This window comes from Castor canadensis, chromosome 3 (assembly GCF_047511655.1).
Source record: "Castor canadensis chromosome 3, mCasCan1.hap1v2, whole genome shotgun sequence".
Classification (NCBI taxonomy): domain Eukaryota; kingdom Metazoa; phylum Chordata; class Mammalia; order Rodentia; family Castoridae; genus Castor; species Castor canadensis.
The window spans coordinates 189,110,365-189,131,909 of NC_133388.1; the positions used below are offsets into that span (position 1 = coordinate 189,110,365).

Genomic DNA, 21,545 nt, shown 5'->3' on the forward strand with positions numbered 1-21,545 from the left:
TTGATCTCACCATTTTATTTTTGGTCAAAATGTTTATTCCATCCTGACATTTTAAATTGTGTAATATAATACCATGTTTTCTTGTTTACTTGCGTTTTTAAATGCTCCTAACTTCCTTTCTGCTGTTTTCTCACTCCTGGCACATTTTAAAAGTCCTTGTGTCTTCAATCTAGGCAATTCGCCTTTTGTAAAAAGTTCAGGATTTGGAAAACTGTTTTGTTTTCTCTTGCACTATCCTTTTGTAGTTTTCCCCTGTTTCTTCAGGTGTCTTTCTTTTTTCACTTCCTTCTCTGCTAATCATCTCTTTAAGTGTTTGCCTTTCTAGGATTCTCTAAATTTCTACCATTCTTGTCCCATTGCAGCCTGCTCATTACAGCTGTTATTGCAGAGTTCCCACCTGATTATGAGCTCCTAAAGACGAGGGAATATGGTTTGTATTTAAGCGCACTACTTTTGGCTTAGTGCCTAGAGCATAGTAGGCGTCACTAAAATGCTTAACATGTAGCATAACTCTAATTGGAATTGTCACTCTGAATCCCCCCCATATAATGAATATGTCCTAATAAAAATTTTATTAAAAAAAGCAAAGCCTGGATATTAAGTGTTTTTTCACAATCAGATGTTTACTGAGGCATGTGTGTTTGTCGTTTTTTCGAGGGTAGCAGTCCCCCTGTAATCCCCCTCTGAGTATGGAACTAATTTGAAATACAGAAATTAAAAGACAGGGTGTCAACTTTACTACTAGTAAATTTGGGTTGAAGAATGAATTTTGACACCTTTGTGCATCATTGGACTTTCTACTGCTTTCTCCCTGGTCTGGACCTTCCATAGATTTATTTAATAGACATTCCAAGTACAGGATAAATACACCCAGAGTTTTGCAAGGAGAGCACACTGACTCATACTCCTCTTATAACCCTGCAGTGACCATGTGCTGAGATGGGCTGCCATACTCAAATGTATTTGTGACACAGAAGCAGAGTGAATCACAGGATATAGATCTGAAAGGGCTGGAAGAGAAACCTGAGGGTTCATTTGTGGGTTCATGCATTCAATAAGAAGATATTGTTCTCCTACTATGTGCTGGGTTCTCCACTGATGTTACAGATTAGAACTTATGTTTTAGTTCCTTTCAGATGCACTGGAAAATATGTCACTCTTTCTTTCTCACATTATAGCAGAAGTCTTCTCTAGGAAAGATAGGGACAGGGAATAGAAGAATTTCTCCGAATAGCATTCCCCTTTCTCCAGCCTGAGGTCTGTAAAATAAAGCCTGTAAGATATAGCCTAAGGTCTGTGGCAGTTATAAGGATACAATAGTGAGAGGTACAGACAAGCATAACCAGAGCAATTATAAGAAAAGAGAAAATTTCAAAGGTCTGTTCATGTTTCAGAAAAAAGTGAAAAGTCTGTAATACTTAGCTTAGGCCATGTAGGACCTCATCCTGATTTGTTTCTAGCGTGAGTCTGCCAAGTATTTTACATAAAGAGTTGCTTAGAAAGTCTACTCTGCAGGTATAGGGGCAGAATTTTAAAGTAATGGGGAGGTTCTAGATATCTCAGCCACAAATACCAGCACATTGTTTCCAGTGATAGATTGTCTGTCTCAAAGGACACAGTCACAAAAAGTCATATGCTTAATTCTTTAAATTGTGATACAAAGGTAAGTGAGTGGTTCTCCAGAGCAATGGCTGTCAAATTTGGATGTACATGTTACACCTGGATATGAGCTGATGACCTGGGAATTCTTACCCATTTCAAAGCCATTGTGCAAGAGCCATGATTTCTTCATAGAGCCAAAACCTTCCACAGTTCAAGAATATAACTACATTAAAGTCACACAGAAAACAAATATTCTCATTAGAAATAAAGATGCTAGTGTAAAAGGCACTAAAACTGCTTTTGCTGAAAAGCACTGATTCCTTACTTGTCCCCACAAGTAAACTAAAAGCAGGAGAAAAGCTTGGCATCTCTGCCTCCACTTTTGTATCTTTCTGAGTACAGAGCCATTTTCTCTGCTGTCATCTTGAGTTCTAGGAAGGGTAGGACTGATCTGTAGCATCTTTATGTGAGGGATAGAAACTACCCATTAGGAACAGCAGAGCTTTGCAGGACAGACCAGCCCACTCCCAGATGAGGACAATTACCTGTAATATCTTTGCCTCTTTCTGCAGTGGGTACCAGGATATGTAATAAATCTCCTTTCTCTTCCCTTCACTTACCATTGCATTATTTGGCATATAATGGCCAAACCTGAGTTGTAGAATCCGAGGAGTTTGTGCCTGGGTTCTAAAACTGTTTTCAATACACAGAGACCCCTCACAATGTTCTATGTGTTGCATGAAAGATCAGTTAGAGTGTTTAAGTCTTTTACAGGAAATAATCGATTTGTAAGCAGGCTAACTATAAAGAGAAAGTTGTAAATTCAATTTCCTTTGTATTTCAGATTAAAGGAAATTGTCACAATTAATTGGCTACATATTTTACTTTTTATTTTTAAAATAAAAGCTGTATTTTTGGTTAGCTTTATTGTTTTGTGTATTTACCAAGATTTGCTCTGAGAAACTAAAAGTTCAGTTCCTGTAGAAAGCTCCAAAGATATTAATTTGTTGAAAAATACTCCAGAGATAGAAATTGTCTCTTTAATGGATTTTTTTCTGACTCACTCTAACTGGACATTAAAATTTCCTTTTAAAGATAGATTTTTTTTTGCAAGCTAGTATTTTTTACACTAAATCTTGTAGAAATCTTAAAGCATAGGTTTTTAGTGTTTTACTTTCTCATTTCCATTATAAACTCTACATAGCCTTCTGCCTTTTCTGTTTTTTTCCTTTAAATCATGATTCCTCACCTTTATCTTAGATTATTACATAATTGCCTTCCTCCCTCTGAAACAGTAATTGTGCAAAGTGTTTATCAGTACTATAGTTTGAATACTGTTTTAAACAATAATTATACAGAAGGAAAATGTTAACTTTTTTTATCATTGTAACATAATGTACAGGGCATTAGTCAAGATCTTACATATTAAAAAAGGAAATCATTTACCCTTCCGGTTTTCAATTCTGCATCACCATCTAGCTACTTCCCTCCAGAGACTGGGATGCTGTGGTGGTACTCCCCTTGCCACGAGTGCCACCCAAGCACTTTGAAGATGGTCTGTGACCTTCAGGGTCCAGTGATACGGTCTTAGAAGTAGGGATGAGCCACATGCACTGTCCTGTGAGGGTGGTGCAGATGTGTGAGTTCTTTCCTTTCCTGGTTGCAGCTCTGGTTTCTGAGTCATGCACTGGATCTCTTCTTATTTGTTTGCAGACTAAGCCAGCACCAGATGAAATGAACAGGGAATATTTTCTCATTTTAATATTTTCATCCTCTTTTTTTTCCCAAATGTTGATTTTAGAGCTTTTCAAATGAAATGTTTCAGAGTGACATTTTCTAAAACCTGTATTATTCTGTATTTAAATTTTTTGTTTTTGAATTAGCATATATTAGTGATAGAGGGGAATTTCATTGTGATAATTCCACAAATGTGTACAGTGTACCTTGAACAGTCTCATACCCTCTATTATATTTCCATCTTCTCCTCTATCCCCTTTTTCAAATGGCTTCATTATGTTGTCTTCATATATGTGTATAGTGTACTTCAGTCCTCTTCACCTCTCAGTACTCTTTACTTTCTCCTCCCTTCTCCTACTGCCCCCCACCCAGACAGTCCCATATTTGCATTCATGTCCTATCATCATCATAACCATATCTTAGGTCTGGGCTTCACAAATGAACAAGAACATGGAATATTTGGCATTTTGAGTTTCACTTACCTCACTGAGCATGATGATAATCTCCAGGTCCATCCATTTGCCTACAAATGACATAATTTCATTTTTTCTTAATGCCTGAGTAATATTCCATAGTGTATGAATATGTGGGAAACATCATTTGTTGAATATAGACCAGTCACTAGTAGACTCAGGAAAAAAAAAGTTACCTCTTTTTAGATACTGATAATATCTCAGAATAGTTTGAGAAAGTATATCAGAATCTTGTGCCTGTTGTAGAGCAAAGAATTGCGATGCAAGGAAAAGACCATTTCTAAAACAGAATTGGAACTTCAATTCCACTTACTGCTTTGTTTTCTTCTTTTCCATAACACTTAAATGTCTGGGGGAAAAATCAAGTAGTGAAACAGAGAGTGAAAGGAGAGATGGTATATAATGACATGTGGAAAGAATCATGTAATAAAATACTCCTCTAATGGATTAAAATCCTTTTAAAAGGAACACTTTCCTGGAGATAAGACTCAATTTCTTTCCCTTCCCTTTCACCCATATCTAATTAGTCACCAAATTCTTTTCATGCTTTCTCTTTGATGCTTCATGTCCCTTTGAAAGCTCTGGTCACTGGGATAATGTGCTTTGGTCTTTGCAGGACTGTCCTCCACAGGGATCCAGGCACCAGTTCATCTGGTTGTGTTTGTGCTTCCCCACGTGCACTTTGCCCCTGTACATCACTCCTGCACATTCTTGAGGGAGTGCTCAGCATTCTAGTCTCAGTGCCCTGTCCTTAGTGAAAACTTGCTTTCTGTGAGCTGCAGGTTTTCGCTCTGTTCCGACCTGTGGGCCCTGTAACTGTGTGGTCCATTTGACATTACAAAGCTCTTGCACTCAAATGTTCAGATAACTTGTTTTAAAACTAGAATTTTAAGCCTGTGTGGAGTAGATCACGACCTTTTAATTCTTTGTAGTTCTTATTCTTAGCTCAGTATTGTTTTTGCATGTGTGTACACGTGTTGAGGTATAGGAATAACATCCATATTATAGGGGCTGTCTTTCCCCCAGCCCCTGCTGTGTATGTGTGTGTGTGTAGATTGTGTGAAGCAAACATCTTGTTCTGACACTTTAGTGAATTGACTTTGTATTTTAACCTTGAAGGGAATATAGATGAGGCAGTTTCTTTTGAAGGGTTTCGGGCACCACAGAGAGTTCTTAAAGTGATGAATTTTTAAAATCTTCTAACAGAAAGTTTGTCTCTTTTCACCTTGTTTACTGGAGGCCTCTGTGAAGCCTAAAAATAAACCATGAATTGTTGAAAATAATTTACTTGACATCATTATCTGTTTGTTGGAAAAACCATACTTTTCTGGTATTGATTTAGTAGTTTGTGGTGGATAATGTACTTTATCATTATTTGATTTGATATTTATAGCAGACATTAAATACATTTTGTCAGTTAACTTTGTGTCATCATTTATTTAATGATTAAAACATTTTTGTAAATGTCTGTTTTACCAGACATGCATAACAGTGGATAAGATATATGGGCTTTGCATTTGGGGGCCTCATATTCTGGTGGTAAAAAAAATACATGCATATAAGTAAGTGCAATAAGTTGTTATAGGTACTATGATGGAAATAACTAGTGAGGGTGTAAAGGACCAAAATCCAGTAATCATTGCCATTCCATTTAAAAGCATGATACATAGTGAGCTGCAAATATGGCAGTGAATTTTCAATGTATTACATAGAAGAATTAAATGAGATAATAGTTTATAATACACAGTATAGACACTATTTATTTTCTCCTTTTAGTGATCACAAAATGAACCTAGTTCAAAGTTGTACAGCTTCCATTATAGAACCTAAGCATTCTTCAAATGTAGCAAGTGTTGCTAAGAGCATTTTTATTTTGGAAGATAGATTTATCCTAAGTTTCAGCATGGCGGCATTTAGTTTATAATGGACACATTTACATCCAGTTAGATGTAAATGATCATTGGGTAACATTGGATCTTTTAAGAGTATCCTTGACGTCTAGAGTTTTGTAGGAAAGAGTTATCTAGACCAGATGTACTTACAGTGGACCATCCACTCAGAGTATTGGTTCCCCTTTTGTCAAATTTTCCCAGCACCGCTGTGTACCCATGTGCCGGAACCATCTTTCAGTTCTGCCATGAACTTGTCTGTGCAGCTGTTCATGACTTCTTGTGAGTGTCTCTTTGATCCAGGAAGGGTTAGAAATCAGTTCTAACATCTAATCATCAAAGAAGGAAGTGCTTCCTCTCCCACAGGTTTGATTGGCTCACTCTTGTGTGAGGACTTGTGGACATTGGCAAATGCCACACCAGAGTGATTTTAGAGGCGCTAAGGAAAAGAAGGTTTGGGGGGATGTCTGAGAAAAAATGGTTAATTTAGGAATATGTAAATTTTAATAATGTAAGAGCATTTTAAGTGTTTCTAAGTGGCTTTTCCATTCCATGCACTTTTTATGTTATTCACTTAGTATTCCTAGCCATGAGAGGTAGGTAGTACAGTTTTCCTGTTCACTCATTAAGGCTTAGATTATCTCTGACCTGATTGCACACTATTAGAATATGCAGCTTGGCACTGTTTTGGGCCGTAATTTCCTCTCTCCAGCTCTGCCTGAGTTCCACTTCTCATCATGTAGTTTTTCATTTGAGCCTTCTGGTTTCTCTTGTTTGTAAATCCATCGTAATTGCGCTAAGTTCCACGTGCTGTAGGAGAATAATGGCTTACGTTATCCTGTATGTGCCAAAATTAAATTTAAAGGAAAAATTCATATTGCTTAGACTTGCCAGTTGTTTGAGGCTTTCTGTAATATGCTTAGCCCTTTTGTCCTTTGACAAAGAGAAATTTGGGAAGAGATTGAAAATAGTATGGTATTAGGTCTCAAGAGAGTGGGAAGGAACCAGAAGCTAGGACAAGGAGGAGTAAGGACTGCCTTGAGGAAAAAAGGTACAAGTAGGCTTGCTTGCTTATTTAAACAGTCTGAAAAGCTGCTTTTATTGGATTAGCAGTGCAAGTACTTTTAAGAGTGTCTTACTTAAGCTAATTGGCCTTGTTAGAAGAATTTGATATGGACATTATCAAGTTCTCAATAGTCTTACATTTGATGTCAACAAGTTAGATAAGCTCTACAGTACTTTAGTGCCCTCTGCTAATTAATTAGAAGTAAAGTAAACCAAACACTTACTGAACAGTAAGTAAAAGAATCTAGAAGCAGGAAGATCGAGTAAAAAATAGTCTCATACCACATGAAGGACTATGTTCAGGTTCCTGCAGCTGAACTCGAAAAACCTTATGAATTTACTTCACCAGGGGAGTCAACGGCATTTTTGTGCCTGAGTAGGTCTAACAATTTTATCTTATATGTTCTTGTGATATTTATAAGTACGGTATTCTCTTATTTAAAAGTTGTTAATTTCTTTTGTTATTATTGCCAAAATCATTTTCACATTATATTGTCTTTGATATAATTTATAGAAAGAGTAAATTGAAAAATTTAACCTAATATCATGTGTCATCTTTACAGTAGGTAACTTTTCATTTATGCATAGTTGTCAAGAGGTGTTTTGTTTTGGGCCTTCTAAGAAATCCACCTTGATCCTTCATTTCCCTATATGTGTGTGTCATCTATTAGACACAGTCTTGCATTCAGATCCACTGGTCATGATCTGTAGAAAGCTAACATGTTTAAAGTAATTTGCAGTTCCTCTGGTACTTGAATTTAGTGTGGCAGTTTCCCTTTGAAGTCATCAGACCTGAGTTGGGATTGCAGTGCCTTGGATCCCTATCAGCTTTGTGGTACTGAGCAAATGAGCATCTCTAAGTCTATTTCCTTACTTACCAAACGGAGATGATAATAACTACATCAGAGACTTGCTAGAGGAGTAAATGAGTCATGTTGTAAAGTCCTTAGTACAGGGCTATAAACATCACATTATAAAGTAGCAGACACCCCTGCTGCTACTTATCATTGAAAGCTGTTGTGGGGTGTGTATGAAATGTATTGCAAGTTTTAGATGATCAGTTTGCAGCAAAGGCTTTTTACACTCTTAAGAATACTATCTAAAGGGCTGTCGTTCTGCTCACACTGATTATAAAACTACTTTTACTTCATTACTAATAATACCTTTTTATTGAATGCTTGATGAGAACTTTATATAGAATTTTATGTTTTTTGCAATTTTATGTTTTTAGGCATTCTTCCACTGCTGAGGAGACTTAAGTGTAGTAAGACAAAGTATCCTGCTGTTTGGCTGGAGGGGCCTTGAGGTTTCCACTAAATCTATCTGACTCCGAAACTTACTCTTTTTAGTCCCTTGCCTTTTGCCCATCTGTCTCCTCCAGTGGACCTAAGCTTCCTTAAAGTGGAAATTGGGATTATTGTTGCATTTCAGGTTCATATTTATTTTATTTTTTTAGTAGCATAAAGTATTTCTACAAAGGGGTTTCAGTGTGATATTTCCATTCATGTATAGAATGTACTTTGATTAAATTCACCCTAGTATTACTCTTTCTTAACCCCTCTCTCTCATCCCTCTCTAAAACAGTTTTAGTGGGTTTGTATATGCTATTTTGACACACACACACACACACACACACTCACACACACACACTATTTTTCAATCATATTCACTCCTTATCACCCTCCCAACTGGATCCCTCCCTTAATCGTTCCCCTTTTGCAATCAAGATTCACATTTGTTTTTCCAGCTCCTTTAAGCTAAAAGTAACGTGTCAGAAAGAGCCAGTGTAAGTGGAATAGTTTGCTAAGACTGCAATACTCTTCTCACTGAAAAGACCAAAACTGACAGGAAACTTAAAGCATTAGGACTTGTTCTTCCATCTCATTGCCAGACTTTTTGCTATGACATTTTGAATTTACTATTCTTGGCCTTGCATTAGTGTTAGCAAAGTATTCATCTTCTTATCAGATTACACACTTTTCATCATTGCAATACCCCCTGTTTGTATGGTTATTGCTCAGGAAATATTTGATTTTAATTTATTTTTGTCAGTGTAATAATTTATCTGAAGTATTTTTGTATTAGTTGTGATACGCACAGAAATACGATTTTTTGTCAATTTGTGCTAAGTTATTTGTTACTTTTTCTTCCCTAATAATCAAACCTGTGTTTTGTTTTCGAATCTAAAAAGCATTCAGGTATTTTGGTATTAATCTGAAAAATAACTCTGAAATATTTTGATTTGTTGTGATTTTTCTTTGATTAGAAAGCATCCTGAACAGTGGATGACATTTTATAACTGCTAGCATATAGTGCCTAAGTATACTGAATTACTGTTTTTGTAACAGTTTCCAAACTCCTCAGGCAGAGATGTTGTCCCTTTTATACTTTAGTATATCTCTGGTGTAGAAAGAGCCCAAGATTTTAATTTTAAAATCTCATTCTCATCTAGCCATTACTGTTGAGTACGCTGCCTGATTGGTTTTGTTGCAATTCCTGCTTCTACAGATTAGTAATAGTAATAAACTCATGGTTGCTGGAAATGTTAAATTACCTCTATATATAGTACTTTCAGGTCATGAAAGATGCTGTACAAATCTTAACTCTAGAATTGTTTTTTATCATAACTTTAATGGTTCCACTCTATTGCAAATCTGGACTCAGTTTTGTTTTGGCCTGTGCTGGGCATTCAGTTGACGTTTGGTAAATGAATGCATGAATGAATGATGTGTGCTTAACAGGGAACATGAGATCTGGAGGGAACTATCTCTTTTCTAACATTACTTGATAAGATAGCAGAGGTATGCTCATAGCTGAGTTCTTTTAACTTTTATTTCAAGTGTTCCCTGATACCATGTTTTGTTTTCTAACTACATATAAATATACACTTAAAAATGCACTCCAGTTTCATGAATCATGGAGTCATTTTATAATGTGTCAAGGCTAGTATTTCTATTAAGCTACTGATTTGTGGGACAGGAAAACTGATCCCTGTCATTCACATAATTCTTCCCAGGTAGCTAAGGTGCCTTAGCCAATCAAGTATCCTTTAAGTGAAAGACTTGGAATGAACCTGAGTCTTCTGGTCATGCCTTTTTCTGTTTTTTTGGTCTGTCTGCAAAAAGTTTATAATTTGGACACATGTGCTTTGATGTATTTGTTGCATATCCTTCAATCTTTGTTTTCATTTATGTTTTAATTTTAAGATAACGTATTTAATTTTTTCTGTGACATATTTTCTCAGACTAGGTATGTCATTTAATAATAAAGCTATTTTGTGATGTATAAGGAGTGGTTAGTAACACAAAGGGTCTAAGTTTGAAAGGATGTTATGAGATAGTATGGCATTTGTACATATTTACTCAAGCATCAGAGTACTGTTGGAAGTGTCAGTGTAACAGTATTACTAGAACAGGGCTATAAATACTGTGTCTGTGTAGTATCCACAAGAAATGGCTAGGAAACCAGTTAAAGAGCTATGGAAAAAGATACAGGTAAGATAATAAATCTGAACTAGGTTGAAAAGTGGAAAAGAAAGAGCAGCAGTGAAGGCATTGTTGACTTAAATATAATACAAATTTGTTCATTCACACATGCACACATTCCTTCAACAGACATTTGTATGCTTACTGTATGCTAGGTGTTATTCCAGTTGTTTGGGATTCATCAGTGAGCAAAGCAGTGATCTCTGCCATCATCTGAGCTTATGTCTTAGTGAGGGGAGTGTTAGAAGTGCTGTTCCCAAACAGTGATCAAAGAAACACGTGGGAGTTGCTCAACAAGGCAAAAAGAAAAGTTTTACTTCTGCAGAAGGGTGCAGCCCAAGACCATAGTCTGATAGGTAGAACACACTTGAGTGGGAAGTCTACTCAGATTATATTCCTGATGTGATTCCCTCATGAGGATTGGTCCACGCTTTGGCTCACAACACTCCGTGACTGGCTGTCGTTAGGGGTAAGGGCAAGGTTTTCTGATGCAGTGACATTCTGCAATTTAATGGGACAGTGATTGCTCATGGTTTATAGCTCAGTGAGCTAGTGATTTCTCAAGGTTCCCTGCAGACAAGGAATTGGGGTTGACATTTTTACTCATGGTTTCAGGAATATGAAGCTCAAAAAAGAGATGATGGTTTTATTAAGCTACAGAAGAGACAGGTGAAGCAGTTTGAGATTAGGGCATCTCGCAGTAAACAGCTTTTTGACCAAAAGAACCTTGCAGGGCCAAGCAACGTTCCATAAAGCAATTTGGGGACATTAGCTGGCATCTACACAATTGATAGGTATATATTAACTCCTTTGACAGAAAAGACCTGACTTTAGTTGATTCTCACAGGAGGCCAGCAATAATTAATAAACACAATAGGAAAATTATTTAACATTTTGGGAGTAAAAGAAAATAGAGCCCGATAAGAATGGTCAGATTGAAATGAAGAATTAAAAGAGGTGACTGACAGAGTTAGTTTAATGGATACTTAAGCATATTCCAGGCAGAGGACAAGAATGAGAACCAAGATCTAAAGGAAAGTGCCAAGTTTGTTAGGATTGGCAAGGAGATCATTATGGTAGAGTGAGATGAGTTGGGACGCACAGGTCCGGGTTTGTGGGGAGAAGTAGATGAGATCAGAAAGGAGATAGAGGCAGCCCTGGCTCATGTGTCTGCTTAATAGAACAAATTTGGTACAGAGTGTGTATTTGTTAATGAAAATTCTTAGCAGCTACAGGTTTTTGGGGAAGGGAGAAGTTTAGATTCCTTATTTCTTAATTACTGAATGCCTTTTCTGTTTGTGGCTCTTTGAACCTTTTAAAATAGTCCATCAACATTCAGAAACTTGAACTTCTGGGTCAGTTCATAATATTAATCCTATGCTCTTTTTTTTAACAGGAGTTTGTTGCTGCTGCTCTGCTTTGCGTCCTCGTTACAAACGCCTGGTGGACAACATATTCCCTGAAGATCCAAAAGTAATTTGATCTACATCTACTGATCCTTGTCTTTGCTGACTCATTCTGCCCCCTGCTGACCTCCCTAAGGTTTCCCTAATTTCATTTCTCTACTTTTATCCCTATGTCTCATCACATATACTATTGTCTTTATATTCTCTTTTTTAACTTTCAAGTGACCCTCGCTTGCTTATCTAGCTTTCAGATCTTTTTCATAGATTAGGCACAAATCTAAAATGTTCTTTTGTAGTCTGACTTATGCTTAATTTAAATAGCACTTACCAAAAATTTACAAACCAATGCCAGATGATTTACACTCTGTGCTGAGGATGCGACTTTAACATAGGCATTATTTTCTACTTTTACTATCAGCAGCTACAATATTGTGTGAAAAAATGTTGTGATACAGAGATGAAGTGCTACAAGGTGCTGCTTTTGCAGATGGACATGTTTAATTTGGGCTTAGAAGAAGGCCTTAAGGAAATAAAATCTAAGCAAAGATCTAAACAAGTAGGGGTTGGCCATACACTTTGAGAGGAGAATTGAGGTAATAGAAAACTATTCCAAACAATGTCTGTAGTCCTTTTATTTAAATACTTTTTAATTTTTTATAAAAACTTGAAGTACATATGAAAAGATTACTGGTTTCAAAGCAGTTGGGTTTCAGTGTTTTTTGACATGACCTTAGACTTTGTAAGACTTCTTTAGTCTCTCATTCAATGGATATGAATACAAAATATTACATGAGTTTGATTCCCACAGTTGACTCTATTTTAAAATGTAGGCAACTATATGGAAACCTTTTACTTATGTTAACACTAATTTAACATTGACATCTCATTTTCAATTAAATTTGTTCAAGCACTCATCTACAAAGTTAGTTATAAGTACTATTGATTGTCAGAGATCCTGAATCATTTTTGGCATATAAAAACCCTAAGATACAGTACCTACCTTGAAGGAGCTTTTCATCCATTTACTGACATAATACAAAAGCATATTCAATATTAATTTGTAATGCATAAAGCAGAAGGTAAAATGCTAAGTAAATGAGGTGGTAAAATTTTCATCTCTGAAGTGAGGAAGTACACTGTGGGTTGGAATGTTTCCCAGAGGAAACTCCCAGGATAAAAGAGCCTTGACAAATGTATACCATCTGGACAGGGAGAGAAGAATAGTTTATTGCAACTGAGGGGAAAAGAAGAGGCTTGGGAAAGTAAGAGATGCATTCAAGATGAAGAGCAAGTTGATCCATTAGATTCCAAATGATCTCCTAATAAAGTGGAAAAGGTAATAATGTATTGACCATAATTTCTGATTGGAAATTTCAGATGCATCAGTTAATAGACTGAATATTCAAGTCATTATTTTCCTGAGAAATCCAGGACATATAGTTACAGAAGAAGCACATAGAGGACAGAGTATGGAGGAATGTAAAGGACAGGCGAGGAGTCAACTTTACCCACCCTGTCTTTTAGGCTCTTGACCTTTGAACACTTGATGATAGGGGTGACTACAAATAAACTAGAGAATGGTACAGAATGGTTATCTTGCCAAGGATTCAGCTAATACCTATTTAAATAGTCACCTATAAAATAGGTTAAAACAAGATTTTCATGAACCTTGCATACTTATGTGGTAACCTTTCCTTAATTGCTATATTTCTTATTTTAACTTAATTAAAACAAATACACAAATCTTGTATCTAAAATGCGTTAGACAGTAGGTGCTCAAATGCAGAGGTGTACATATCAGTCCCTGCCTCCAAAGAGCATTTTGGTAAGGGGGACAAATAATGTTTGTCCGTAATTACTAAGCACATGATCTTGTCAAGTTTCCCCTCATGTATGGAAGTAATAAGTAATACCTATTTCATAAAGTTCACATGAGAACTGAGCAGTTGCTTCACCGGTGTCTATTTCAGTGCCTGGCACATAGTTGGCACTCAATTAGTATTTTAACAGAAGATGGGACAGTATAAGAAAATATAATAGTGGAGAATGGCGGGGAAGGACTAATTTAGTTGATTGGAAGAAGCTGAAACTAGCAGGGTGAGTAGAAGTTACCTGGGAGAATTAAAGAAGGATGCCTAGACAGATGGGTTTAGTAAAAGAAGTCATGCACAGAAGCGTTGCAAACTGCGATTTCATTGCAAAGTAGCAACTCGGACAATGGATTAGGTGCAAATACGAGGGAGTGACTATCTGGGAAACAGCAAACTAACCAGTAAATGTCAGGAGCCCAGTTGAAGTTGAACATGCAAATTTACAACATTTTTAAGTCTGGATTCATCATCTAACATCACCATCCATCTAACATAATTTTACTGTCTCCTTTCCCGCCTCCTCCCGTATTTTTAAGCATCATTTAGTCACTTGGATTATATCTGGCCAAGAAATATAGGGTAATGATTCACTCATGTCAACTCATCTATGAGGTTGAGAGAATCATTAAATCCACTGCATGCCATTTGAGAGGATGGAGACATTGACAACTTTGTAATTCCATATCAGGGATCTATTCGTTACTTAAAAAAAATACATCAACAAAACATAGGTTCTTACTGTTCTGTATACTTTCTCATTCACTAATTACAACAGAACTTTATAATGATATCAGTAAGTTCTGAATCATTAAATAAAAACAGTATGTCCACTCCTGTATATGTAAAGGAGTATAGGCTTAAAATAACATTTATAAATTTTAAATTGAAGCAAATTTTATTTGAAATCTTTTCCCTAAGATACATTCCATTTTCTGCATATTGCTGTTAATTGAGCTATTTCTCTATAAAGGAAAGTGTTAAGAGTCAAATTCATTGTTTATGAAGGGCCACTTAAATGCTCTGCCTTAGTGGGGTATTTCTTTAACTTTCTGAAAGTTCTGTGTAATCCAGATAGGTTAATGTTAGTATTAGGAAGGTTACACTTACAAAGGTTTAGCATAAATATGAATTAATCCCCAATCCAAAAGGGGGAAATGTGAAGTAGGAAATATAAACAGCAACTACAGAATCCCCAGTACTCAGGAGGCTGATGCAAGAGGATCATGAGTTCAAAATCTAGGCTATATACAGAGACTCTCTAAAAAAACAAAAAAGTAAAGAAAAAAACAAAAAAGATTAAGCATGAAAATTTAAGTAACCTGTTTATCTTCATTATTTTCAGGATGGCCTCGTTAAAGCTGATATGGAGAAATTGACATTTTATGCTGTATCTGCTCCAGAGAAGTTGGATCGAATAGGTGCTTATTTGGCAGAAAGGCTGAGCAGGGATGTTGTCAGACATCGATCTGGGTAAGGAAGTGAATTGCTGCTAATGTCCTGTTTTTGGAAAGTTCTTACTATTCTAAATCATCACAGGGTAAATTATTATGTCATCTAGTTAGGCAAGGACAATATTTGGAGGATAAATTGTACGAAGAATAGTGTGTAAAACCCACGTAGGTCCTGTAGTTTGTATTGCCTGGTGGTCAGGTTTTATGATACACACTCAGTTTTTGTTTGTAACAGTAGCTTTTAGCTTCAGCATTCATTAAGTTTTAGAACTTCTCTAATGGGAAGTAGTAAAAAACTGACTCCTTAGTCTATAGGTGTGATTTTGTAACTTAAAACTAGTCTCTAAATTGGAAACAAACAGAAAGATACTGTTAACTGATTTTTGACTCAACTTCAGAGGAATGAGAGAACCACATTGGACTTAGGTCTCAACGTCCAGCAGATGTGATGTGTGCATGCCGACACAGAACTATATTAAGTGTGTTCTTGCCTATAAGTAAAGGTCAACCAGCTTAACCCTTCTCCAGTCTTCAACAGTAATAACTGTGCAATTTGAATTATAATAATTGTCTATATTGTCATTTTATAATCCTAGCTTCTTGCAGTATTCCATTCTTCAAGAGACATTGGTTTTGGGCGCCTCCGTGTTGTTACCACTTAGAACATTTTAGCAGGTGTGGTACAGATAGATTTGTAGTTGGTAGTTGAAGGAAAGTTTTCTGAAGACTGAATTTAAATTTTTAGTACTTAGGATTTAAAATTTGTTGAATTTACAGTTCCCTATTTGGAGTTATTACAATGAACTCTGTAAAATGAATATGTGCTAATAAAAATGAAAAAAAAAAACCCAAAATATTTGTTGAATTTTAAAGTAAAATTTATGCATTGTTTTCTTACAGTATTCTGTTATTTCTAGCACTCTTTTATCTCTTCAGATTTATGTAAGTAAGTCATGTTGGAGACTTGGGTACATTGTTTTAATAACTGTTTTGGGTCATGTGAATAAATATGGTTAAAAGTCTTGAAAATGTCCATGCTTACAAAGGAAAATTACACAAAAATAATGTTAAAGAAGCTCTGAAAGAGTTGTTTTAAGAAGACAATACAGTATAGTTTAGTTTTTGTGCACCTCAACCCTAGAATTATTTTATAATGTACTAAAGTTATTATAGTGCTCTCAGAATTAATAGCTACTGAGAATTTAGCTACTAAATTAGCCTTTCTGTGTCTGTGCATTAAATAATCATTTCAATAAGAAGCTCTTAGGAGAATAAAGAGAGCTAGAAATGCATTGACAATGCTTTTCTTACATTCAGGTATGTTCTAATTGCTATGGAGGCCTTGGACCAACTTCTTATGGCCTGCCATTCGCAAAGCATCAAGCCATTTGTAGAAAGCTTTCTTCATATGGTGGCAAAGCTCCTGGAATCAGGGGAACCAAAGCTTCAAGTTCTTGGAACAAATTCTGTGAGCAAAACCATTCTCTTACTAATTTTAAGTTTAATTAGCATATCTGGAATTTATCTCTTCTTAAGATGTTTTTAATGTGGCAAAGGCCCAGTCCCCGGTCAGGGCATTTGGACAACTAATACAGATAAAAATTTTTGAACATTTTGCCTTTGATGTTTGCTGTTGTTCCACGTAAAGTCTAAGATAGTAACTAATCATAATGGGATGCCTGCCTATAAATTAATCTATACCTGTTGTTTTATTTTCTGTGGGTCACCTGTTACAATACTGACTTTGCATTCTACTCTTTCTTTGAGTTTCATGCCATTTCAAAAATAACAGCTTGTTGAAGTTTAATTCATTTACCATAAAGTTCATCCTTATGCAGTTCATTTATCTTTTTAAGTATTTATAGAGTTGCACCTCCATTACCTCCTTATTCTCTCCCTGGAAACCACTTACGACTTTCTCTCTGTGGATTTTTCTTTTACGGATATTTCAGATAAATAAAATCATCCATTATATAAACTTTTATGTCTGACTTCTTTAACTTAGCATAATGTTTTGAAGGGTTACCCATTCCTTTTTATGACTCAGTGACTCAACATACAGTACATTTTTTATCTATCAGTTCATCAGTATAGAAACATTAGGATTGTTTTTACTTTTTGGAGGACTATAAACATTTGTTTACAAGTTTATGCATAAGCTAGATTTTCCATTCTGAAAAAGCTTTAAGGCATTCAGCCTACACAAATACTGTGTGTTCCCATCCACATTTTTATTAGCAGCTAACAAATCATATTGCCTGTTATTTATGAATAATTATTTCCTGGTACAGGAAGAAAAGTATAGTTGATGACTGCCACATGGATTCCAGAACCCAGCTGCCTTGGTTTGACTTTATGTCTGCATCTCTAGCTTTGTAGCCTGGACAAGTCATTTAACCTGTTAACTCAGTTTCTCATCTGTGAAATGATGATGATAGCAGTTCCAGTATTTAAGATTGGAACTTGTATAGAATCTTACACGAGTTAGTTTATATGAAACTCTTAGAAAAGTGCCTGGTATTGTTAGTTGTTATTACTGGTAATAATAGAAAAGCAAGAGTATTTAACTAAAAATCTTCCCTGAAAAATCTCTGTATGATTTTACCCCTTTATTTCAAAGGAAGATATTGGATATTTCCAGATGAAGTTAGGTGATGTAATAGGCTTGGTTTCTGGCAAGGTAGCTACTTAAGGCTTCTCCTATTTCCCTTATAATTAGATAAGGAAAATGGTTTAATGACAATTTATTTAATAACAATGGCTTTATCAGACCCCCAGTTTTTTTTGGTGGCACTGAGATTTGAACTGAGGGCTTTACACTTGCAAAGCAGGTGCTCTATGCTTGAATCACACCTCCAGTCTCAGACCCCAAATTTTAATAGTGCATAGGTGAGAAACCCTGCATCTAAATGATTGCCTTGCTACTGCTTTTGTTACAGTTTTTGAAACATATCTAATTCCCTGCTTCAATTTTGAAGTGGAAAAATACAGGATTTACTTTCTGTTGCATATTTAGTAAACCTCTCACTAACCCTTGAAGTTATTGCATTTCACAGGTAACACATCTATTTAGTAAACCCAGAATCCAAATCCAGGACTATCCAACAGCGTATGTTTATAGTTGCTGCATAACACTGTGTTTCCTACATGTGTCCTCTCCACTCCTTCATATAAGTCTGTAATGATAATACCTTTCTTGTTATTGGTGCATTTTAGCATAGATCTTACGCATTTAGAATTTAGTGCTAGAGAGCTTCCAGAGTTAGGGATGAAAGAAATTTTCCATACACTGGGAAGGAATATGTGCTTTGTGCAGTTCCCCTAGAGCAGGGCTAACCATTTTTTATCCTGTTCTCTATGCTCAAGGGCAATAGGAGCTACTGTGTAAATGATCACTAAGAGTATGTATGTATTTGTGGTTTTCAATAAATGACAAAAGAATGAAAATTTTTTTCTTCTAAACATTCTCTAGAACATGGAACATTCTAATGGCCATTTTTGCTTTATTTCTGTTTTTTTCTATTTTAAAAGTGATATAAGCTGGGCATGGTGGCTTCCTTCTGTAATCCCAGCTACCCTGGAAGTGTAGATTGGGAAGATCATAGTTTGGGGCCAACCTAGGGCAAAAAGTTCACAAGACCCTATCTCAGCCAGTAAAAAAGCTGGGCCACCAGTGGTGATGTCATCCTTGGTAGATCACAGTCCAGGCTGATCCATGCATAAACAGGAGACTATTCAAAAAATAACCCAAAGAAGGGGGCTGGAGATGTGGCCTCAGTGGTAGAGCACCTGTCTAGCAAGTGCAAGGCCCCCATACTGTCCATACTGCCAATGGTGATGGTGATGATGGTGTAAGTTTGTTACAGCAAATTTGGAAAATGTCAAAATGTAAAAAAAAAATGAGTAAAATGAACCCAAAATAACCTGTAATGCCAAAATTCAGAAATGATTCCTTAATGTTTATATTCTCAAATATATATTAAAAGTGAGCACTGTAATATATTCATAGACCTTTTGTGTTTGTGCATGTTTCCCTGTCCATGGTCTAATTTAATGAAAAATATAAATGGTTTAATGTTTTCTGAAACTATTTGTATGGTTAGTGTGTAGTACAGGAGTGTTGAGAAGCAGAATCAGATCCCCGGGCTGTCATGCCAGTTTTAGTTTCACCATTCATTCACTGTGTCGCTTTTGACAAATGACTGAACCTCTGTACCTATCTGTAAAGTGGGTTAGTGGGCACAGTCTTTGCAGGGCTATTGGACCAATTAGAAAGAGCCCTGGTGAGAACATGTACAGTATAGAATAGGTGATATATTACTACAGTTTGATTCAGGTATAGTGCTTGTGGCCCTTTTCTAGATGATGTAAATCATATAAAAACATATCTTAGCTCTAGCCAAATTAATTTTAAATCCTTTTAGATTTCCAGTCTCTTTTTTTTTTTTAAATTTATACTGTGCTTGTTGCAGTTTTCTTTCCAACAGAGATTAGTAATTCTGATTATTGTTACTTTGGTCAAATACTACTTCTGGCTACATGGCTTTTTAAAGCCACTGGTCTATATCCTGGTATGTGTTTATACTTGTATTTATTTAGCTTTGCAAGTAAACATAGAGCTTGTTGCTTTAGGCTACTTAGTGTATAGAAATAATAAATTTCCAAATGAATGAGGAAGCTAAAGAAAAATGCATATTAGGGATCTAGAGTGCTCAAGACTGACTGCCATATGCAAGATATTTAAATTTTACTAGACAGAAGAGTTTTTGTAAATCATTAGAAAGAAGGTAGAATAATAAACCCAGTGTGGTAATACATGCCTATAATCCCAGCGCTCAGGAGGGCCAGACAGGAGGATTACGAATTCAAAGTCAGCCTGTGCTATGTAGATCCTGTGTAAAAAAAGAACAAAGAAATGAAAGTAGAATACATTTTACTGTCTCAGTATTTTTTATTCTCTTGATTTTATCATGTTTCCTTCCATGTATGCTTCCTTTTTTGTTCCATTGTTTTTGTGTAAATTTTATTCATTCTGATACTTTCACATAATGTAACAGCCATCAGGAAGACTTTCTACCCACAACTAAGAAAGTCCATTTGAGCTGGGCATGGTGACGCAAGACTGTACCTGAAAACCAGAATAAAAGCAAAAGTACTGAGGAGACCCAGCTCAGTCCTCAGCAACACGCACGCACGCAGCATGTGACGTTTTACTTACTTCATTTGCCGCTTGTTTGGACATTGCTTGCTAGTGTAACAGATAGCAAATGCATTTATACTTTGAAAGTGGCTAGGTATATTGTTTTTTTGTTTTGTTTTGTTTTTAGTTTGTCAAATTTGCAAATATTGAAGAAGATACACCATCCTATCACAGACGATACGACTTTTTTGTATCTCGATTCAGTGCCATGTGTCATTCCTGTCATAGTGATCCAGAAATACGAACAGAGTATGTATTGTCTTACTTTACGATTTATCTTAAGTAATTTATGGAGTAATTTATTGATGAATGTAGTGTTTATATTACTTAATGATTATCAAAGAAATGAGAATATGGTGGACTGCAACTTTGCATTGTTGTTAGAGGGTACAACTGCCAACTGAAGTTGCAAAATGAGAGCGGCTTTCCATTTCACTTGCCAAAATTCAGTCTTTGCTGTAGCCTACAATGTCCCTTCGTGCTCCTCCTGCCTGTCTCAGAACCTCTTATTCTGTCATTTCCTCCTGCTTTATCCAACCCACCACATGGATCTCCTTATTGTCTCCTGAACACTTTGATTCATTTCTCTTCAGTCTTTGGACACATTGGTTTCTTTGCTTAGAATCATTTCCAGATGCCCACACGGCTCGTTGCCTCATTTGTTCAGATTTTTTCTCAAATGTCACTTTACCCAGAGAATTCTCCCCTGGGCTTCTTTATTGAACATCAATCCTTTATCTTCTTATTACATCTCTTTCTTTCTCACTCCTCTGGAGTATAAACTGAAGAGGGCAAAGGCTTTGTTCTGAGGACTGTTGTAAGCACTTTGCCTAGTGCCCCACAATTAGTAGACTCACAATAAGTATTTTTTGAATAAGCAGATGGATAAATTGAATGACTAAATGAATGAATGCATACTACTGAATCATTGTCAACTTGTGGTTGTCATGATAACTGACTTGGCATTTTGAAACAGTTCTTCTAGATATGTTCTAGTAAAAGTCTGGAGTCAAATGCTTATCTGAAAGCACTCTGTAGGTTGACTTCTGTGTAGAAATGATAGTTTAAAGCTAAGAACTAAAGTCAAAATGACCTTGGTAAATATAGAAAGAAAGAAGTTTGAGCATTACTGTAATACACCCCAAAAAAAGAAATGAACATAAATTCGGAGAGTTATTGTGGGCAGTTGATAGTCAAGGTTTAACATGCTTTGTAATTTTTAATTTTCTTTTAAAATAAATAAGGCAGTGTACAGAAATTTAATTAGCTTCCATTTGCAAGTTAGAGTGTTAGTTTATATGAATGAAAACAAGTGTGAAAGTTACTGTTACTTGGAGAAAGAAAAGTGAGAAGTGAGTTAATATTC

General features: G+C 35.9%; 1 protein-coding gene across 3 annotated transcripts in view; it reads left to right on the forward strand.

Annotated features, from left to right (window-relative positions):
- Efr3a (EFR3 homolog A) overlaps positions 1-21,545 on the forward strand; it is a 93,820-nt gene that overhangs the window by 22,729 nt on the left and 49,546 nt on the right. For 2 of the 3 annotated variants that reach the window (XM_074069235.1, XM_074069236.1), the window contains exons 2-5: positions 11,648-11,724; positions 14,871-14,998; positions 16,297-16,447; positions 20,307-20,428. In XM_074069235.1, the coding sequence (XP_073925336.1) occupies positions 11,648-11,724; positions 14,871-14,998; positions 16,297-16,447; positions 20,307-20,428 (478 nt within the window). Of the gene's footprint in view, positions 1-11,647; positions 11,794-14,870; positions 14,999-16,296; positions 16,448-20,306; positions 20,429-21,545 lie in introns of all 3 variants that reach the window. The other variant, XM_074069237.1, reaches the window with a different exon arrangement.